The following is a 6,915-nucleotide window of genomic DNA, read 5'->3' on the forward strand; positions in this document are numbered from 1 at the left end:
TGGCATTAGCCAACAAACTCTTACAAAATGAAAAGATCATACGTGCTGAACCGCTCACTTTCTTCCATTTAAAGGCAGCACAAACACAACTGAAGTCTGAAGACCCTGGTGCCCTGGGTAAACACCCCTATGACCCATGGAAATGTATTGTCACAGTACTTGTAGGGGATTTTGAGCAAAGATGGCCTGTATTCAAAGGGTTAAAGCGATGCTACAGCGGCTGCAGAAGGTCATCCCGGTGCAGCCCTGAGGTCTTTCCTGCTCACATGCCAAAGGAAGGAGCGAGCATTCCTCCTGCAGAATGAGAATGCATGGACAACAGACGACACGGACAATTGAAAAGCAGGAAGCACAGTGAAAACGCTTCAGGCATCCGCTCTGTTTTCAATCCAAGTGTACTGTGTACTGGGCTGTCCACTCTGTAGTTTAATTAATGATTAATGAAAGGGTTTTGCAATTCATACATCCTACATGCATGAGGCAGAGTGTGTGTGCATGTTGGATTTGCATGTTTTTGCATGTCTTAATGTCCTGTTGCATGCACTCAGTATCACTTTTAATTTGTGTAAGTTTAATGGACCTTATATAACTTCTTCATGGCTCCAAAATATCCGTTTAATGTGAAGGAACTACTTTTATTTGATATTGGGAGCAGTGGTATTCCTTATTCACACAGTGGGAAGGCCTAGTAAGGTGTTTAAAGCAAATAAATAATGTTGTGTACGAGTTCATCCATACATATTGAAGCATTTGCACCACCTTGATCAAAATAAACTCTTAGATGTGTGCAAACACGACAACATTCAACAAAAAGATCAGGAGTCACTTTTGAATAGACATTTTATTTCTGAAAAGGGAAATACTTTACAAACACCTTCAAGTGGAACAAAAGGCTGGGCGCAGACAGACCTCTCTTCACAGTGAGAACCGATGGCTTCCAGCTAAGGACACTTCTCATTTCCAGCCACACATACTGTACACTCATCACACAACTGCACTTAAAACAGTCAAATATAAACATCCAATCATTCCTCTTTAAAACGTTCTTTAACCCATCCATCTCCCAAGTTGGAGACAACCAATCACGTGCATCGTCTCTTCTGATAGCAGCTCAATACACGTACCAAAATATTACATCATCCCAACAGCATTTCTCATCATACATGTGCAATTTACCAGGAGGGGAAGGAAGGGCTGCATGACTTTATTTAAAATAAAGAGTCTAATTATCGTCTCGTGAAGGTGCTTAGTGTCCATTAAAATTAATCAGCTGTGTTTCAATTAGTAGAGAACCATTTTATCGCCGTGTGCTTCCCCTTCAATATGAAGGACGTAATCATCTTGATTTCTACTTCTTCAGTTTACAGAAATCACATTGAGAGGCTCATCTCAATCAGTGCATATTTAACCATTACAATAGGCCCTCCTGGGGGGGCTCGAACACATCGTCTGTATTTTAGTGGACAGGCACTCTTAGAAGGCACATTCATATTTTACAAAAATTATGCGGCTCATTTTCCACACGAGTCCTCGCTCTGAGGCCGGCGGGAGGCGGCTCAGGTGAGCGGTCTGGTTTTACATGTTTGCTTCAGTTCAGTTTCTAAGCTTCGACCCACAGCTGGACTCGCACCGAATGCCCCGTCTCTTATCTTATTCCAATGTCATTTCAGCAAACAGAGTCCTGGCTTCACCAGTAAGGCACGGCGCTATCTATCTGACCCCAGCTCTGCCAGCCCGGGAACAGTCCACTCGACATGCGGGGGCTGCCGAACTGGTCGAACTCCATCTCCAGAACCCTCACCCCCTTGTGCTCCGAGGGCTTCCTCTGGTCCAGAGAGGCCGGCGGTATCAGAATGTTTAGGTCCTCTCCGTTCCAGCCGACGTGCTTCAGGATGTAGTTCTTGCCGTCGTTATTGTCCCAGAAGGTCTGGTTCTGGGCTTTGAAACAGACACAGAACTCGACGCGGTTCTCCGGCGGGATGTGGGCGGGCAGGTCCAGGACGAAGGCGAAGGTGTCGCTGTCCTGGCAGCTGTACACGTTGTTCATGAAGGTGCACGAGACGTCGGTGAAGCTGACCCACGAGTCGTACGTGGCGCGCAGCTGCACCTGCTTCTCGAAGCCCATGTTTCGGACCTTGATGGTGCCGGTCAGTGAGCGCTCCTGCAGCGAGCAGTTCTCCAAACACACAGAGTTGGCAATCAGGCGGTTCCGGAAGTCCAGGTAGTCGGCGGAGGGCTGTTTAAAGTCCAGCGCCAGGTTGCGCACCGAGCTGATCTTTAGGTCCTTGGTGGCGGCTTCCAGGTCCGACATGTCGAACTGCAGCTCCTCTGCGATGCCTTTGCTGCGCTTCTGGTACGGCTCGTCGTCAAACTTGGAGAAGACGTGGATGGCGGTGAGAGACATGCCCTGGGTGTCGGCGAACACAACCTTCTTCTTCTTGCAGGCCTTGCTGTTCCAGCCCAAGCAGTCCACGTCGTCCATGGCCTTCTGCTGGCTGCTGAGGCAGGGCCGCAGGGGCTTGTACAGCTGCTGACCAACGGACTGGTTCACCCGGTTCTTGGTCCTCTGCAGGTCCTCGTAGGAGCTGAGGAAACCTCGGAGAGGAGGCGGAGAGTGGCTCATGTAGAATCTCATAGCCACGTCCATCGGCATTACGGGGCCAGGCATCGCTGATGGACTGAAAGACCTGAGCACACTGCGGGAGGAGGAGGAGTGTCGGGGAGAGAAAATGGAGGAAGAGGTGGAGAGAGACAGAGGCGGAGAGTCAGAACAATGGCTCCACTTTAAGGACTTCAAAATGTCTGTTTAGATTTAAAATTCTGGATTAGAAAGACACCAGAACTCTGCATAGGGACAGGTTCTTTTAATTCAAAGTAGCAACACTACAGAGTAAAAATACTCAGTTACAAGTACAAGTCCTGCAGTCAAAATGTTACTTAAGTTAAAGTTGAAAAAGTGTCAAAAGTAAAAGTACTCATTTGACCAAATATAAAGTAACTGCAAATAAATCAGCAAAGGAACTGAACATTTAAAATAAATATAGTGCAGGAAGAAGTACCTCAATTCTTTACTGAAGTACAGTACTTGAGTAAATGCCCTTAGTTACATAACAGTTTTTTAAATCAAATTAAAACTCAGCTGGGAATGAAATCCTCTCCACAGTACAAAGAACTCGATGTTCAATCAGCAACATGTGAGAAAACAAACCGACTCTGATCCTTACCTTGCAGCACTCATGGATGAAAGAAGTAAGCAGCTCCAAAGAAACAGAACGGGTCTTTTTGGAGAGTCTTCAGTCCTTCTTTCTAGCAGACCATGCTGAGCCCCAGCGATGCCTCCTCTCTCTTGCCCTTCCTGCCTCTTTAGTGCCGGGGTTGCTCAGCACTCTGGGATTTCAACTGCCTCACAGAGGACATTTGCATATGCAATCATCTGCTGCCTGAATCAGCCAATGAGAAGTGAGTGGAGTTCCTCTGCAGCCAATCAGCAGGAGCTTTGTGTGGCTTCCAGCCAGCTGGTAGGGGTGTGTCGCCCTCATGTCCTCATGGCTGCAGACCTCAGGCTGGTGCTCAGCTGATATCTGAGGGCCATGATGGACCCCTGCTGGTGGGAGGGGGAGGTGTTCCTGCTCGGTCAATCTGAGGGCTGGGACTCTCTCGGGAAGTCAACCCAACAGATGATCAAGCATGTGTTTGGATTTTGATTATTTTTATTGCTTTTTTAGGGATTCTTTAAAGGGGCATTCCCAGGATTGTACAGCAGATAGAAAGGCAGTTTACTTCTAAAATATGTACTCAAAATGTAGACTGCTGCTGGGGCACAAGAGAGGGAATCTTACCCACGAAACTGATCCTATGTCCAGGCAAGACTATTCTTTAGTGCATGTATTTATCTGTATTCCAATAACCCAGCATCATAAGGGGCAATGGTTTCCCCTTTACCACCTTGCCGTAAAGGTAAAAAACAACTTTGCCCTCTCTTGTGCACCGATCCCATCAGTCTGTGTACTTTCAAAGTGTGAGTCAGGGTGGATTGACTTGTCTTTTTAACTCTGTGTTTTACCCAAGGACACAACGACATGCTGACAGCAGTGGGGATTGATCCAGTGCACTAACCCACTGAGCCACAGAAATCACTTCAATCTTAGAGCCACAAATGCTTATTTAAAAGACTCGAAGACCCTGGGCTTCTCAAATAGTCACACATTTCCTTCTTTAATTACAAATGACTTCAGACTTTAACACATGCATGTTAGAGGGTGTAGAGTCCAACATATTCCTGACGTTTAAAATGTTCTTGGTGTTTTGGACTCCTTCTCTTGGTCCATGGTATTTTGACCTTCGCTCATGTTGACAGCGAGGCTATTTATACATACCTCATTGATTTTTCTTTTAGCGGTTGGTCAAACGTCACCCCGTCAGAGTCAGGGACTTGATCTGTATGCCGATCAGGAAAGCTTTTTAAACAACTGACAGAAATGAATGAATTAAAGGATCTCTGTGAGGTGTGAGGAGAGCTTTGATTGATCTCCAGGTCAAAGATCCAAATGAGGATTGTATTTAGTAAAAGATAAGATCTGTGTCTTCAGGCCTCCACTCACAACGTCTGTGAGAAAGCCTTCATCACAGCCACAGTGTGATGCTAACGAGGCTAACGACCGTCGCTGAGTCAAATCAAAGGTTATTCACAAAGCCCAACATCACAGAAGACCTGTGTCTCAGTGGGGTTTACAGGTTAGCTCACATGACGGTGTTCACAGATAAAGAACATTATAAACAACAATATAGATTTCAACAAAACAATAAATGAAATACCATAAAGTGTAGGACTACGGAGGACAAACAAAGGGCATTCTTAATCCAGATTCAACTGTAGGCTGAGGAGCGTCTAAATGCCGTTTAGCACTTCCAGCCATTGTCACATGGGAGTGGTTTGTGTATTTAGGTCACCTGTTGCATGCCGGGGGTGGGAGGACATAATATCATGGACAGTTTCAAACTTGAGAATGGAATTTCTCAGATTTAAATGAGCCGCCCTAACAGGCTTCATTAAAAGGGAAGGCTTCAACACTCTCTTAAAGGTTTGGACGCTGCAGCCTCTCTGATAGAGACAGGAAGTAGGTTCCAGAGAAAGGAAGCTTAGGGTGGATGGCGCCTGACTCTCAAAGTAAACAGATAAAAGTCAAAGGCATTAAACTATCAAACACTGGCAAGACTAGGGAGCCCCAGTTTGAGTGCTGGCCACCAACCCTCCATAGCTTTTCATTTCACCACCGATCATCGATCTCCAAAGGCTTGGTTTAATTGTTGTCTGTCTAATCCCTCATTGGGCTCCTTGTGGATCCAAAATGCTTGGTATTCTTACTTTTCTGTGATGGGAGAAAAACCTCAGAAGGAGTTTGTATAACCCTGTAAAGGGGAGAGGGGAAGCACCGGATGGGTAGCTCTCATGTGCCTGAAGTCCAGTAGATGCAACAATATATCTACAGACATTAAATGGAATAAAATGGCACAAGAGAAATAATGATGCAAGTGAAATGCATTTATCCATGGAAGAGGGTTCGGGCCATCCAAAAAAAAAAAGGACAAAAAGTGATATTTTTTAATTCCTGAGAAAAAAAATATGAATCTTATTTATTTATTTATTTATTTTCTGACTTTTTTTCTGAGAAATTCAACAAATTGGTCCAAAGATGTGGTCCGTAATCCTCTTCCATAGGAATGAGATCCTTGTTTACACATGAAAACAAACATAATGTGAATGTAAAGAGTGAAAAACCATCACTTTACTGTAATGATGACGGACAGACTCTCAGTCCGTCTGTTTTTCAAATATCTTCATTTCTTTAAATCCCATCTTTATCTCAGTTTTGTAAGTTATTGCTTTCTGATTTTTTGGCGAACCTGCAGGTCGAAGGTCGTCCCTGAAGGGTTTTCCCCGCTGGTGTGCAGCAGACTTTAGACTCAGAGGACGGAGCATGTCACTTTCACATGCTCACAAAGACAACACTCCATATTTATCTCCGTCTGGATGAGCCACCAAGATCAATCCCAACCATTTCCAACATTACTGACCAATGGTGTAAAAGTCAACAAACATTTCCAAACACTGACAACATGTTTATAAGAAGGGAAACAGGTCAATAGTATGGCTTATGCAGAGACTATGTTATACAGTGTGCATCAGGGACTCTGATTGTCTTCTTCTTCTTGCTTTTGTGCAACTCTTACTCTCAATCTCACTCTGCTTCGTATCTGTTGCTGATTTGGTGTTAAAGCTTTCCAATACTCAGTGTTTACTCCAAGGTCTCACTTGTCATGCAGGGTGCAGCTGATCATTCAGGAGTCAGATTTCAAACTGAGGTTAAACACACTGAAGGGAAACTGATGCAACACACGAGCAGATTGAGATATACACGGTTAGAAATCAGATACATGATTGGAGGAGGAAAATTACTCTAGCTGGTTGCATCTGTTTGGCAGGAATAGCGTTCCTTGAGAAATACATAAAGGGAATAACCAACAAAAACAGTTGCTGATTGGGATAATAACAACGAAACCTATCCTGATTCTTAGAGAATACATGCAACCAGCTAAGGACATAAGGAAGGAAGGAGAGCGCGACGAAAGGAGTAAAGAAGATGAAAGGACACGAGGTAAGTTCTCTCTGTGTTGGAGAGTTTTCATCTATCCTTCTCCCTCTTCCAATTTAAATTCAGCGACCTTTATCGGCACCTAGAGTAAATATTACAAAATCTAAAACCCACACCCTGCAAACATGAAGCAGGGACGATAAACCGGGAAGAAAAGCAGAGTTTAGCAATAAGATCAACATGAGAGTAAATATTAACACGATTACAAAACTTTATTACAACAAGCTTTTTCTGATCTGCAAAAGACATGAGCAACTCAGCA

The 6,915-nt window shown here is 44.5% G+C and overlaps 1 protein-coding gene across 1 annotated transcript; it reads right to left on the reverse strand.

The window, feature by feature from the left end:
• Positions 1-826: 826 nt before the first annotated feature.
• LOC134858946 (protein phosphatase 1 regulatory subunit 3C-B-like) lies at positions 827-3,410 on the reverse strand. Its single transcript, XM_063875188.1, has 2 exons — positions 3,225-3,410; positions 827-2,696 (listed from the first exon to the last, which is right to left on the reverse strand). Exons 1-2 carry the CDS (start codon positions 3,236-3,238, stop codon positions 1,688-1,690), a joined length of 1,023 nt encoding a protein of 340 aa, XP_063731258.1. The 5' UTR covers positions 3,239-3,410; the 3' UTR covers positions 827-1,687.
• Between the last annotated feature and the right edge of the window lie 3,505 nt (positions 3,411-6,915).

The sequence above is a fragment of the Eleginops maclovinus genome, chromosome 22 (genome assembly GCF_036324505.1).
Source record: "Eleginops maclovinus isolate JMC-PN-2008 ecotype Puerto Natales chromosome 22, JC_Emac_rtc_rv5, whole genome shotgun sequence".
Taxonomy (NCBI): domain Eukaryota; kingdom Metazoa; phylum Chordata; class Actinopteri; order Perciformes; family Eleginopidae; genus Eleginops; species Eleginops maclovinus.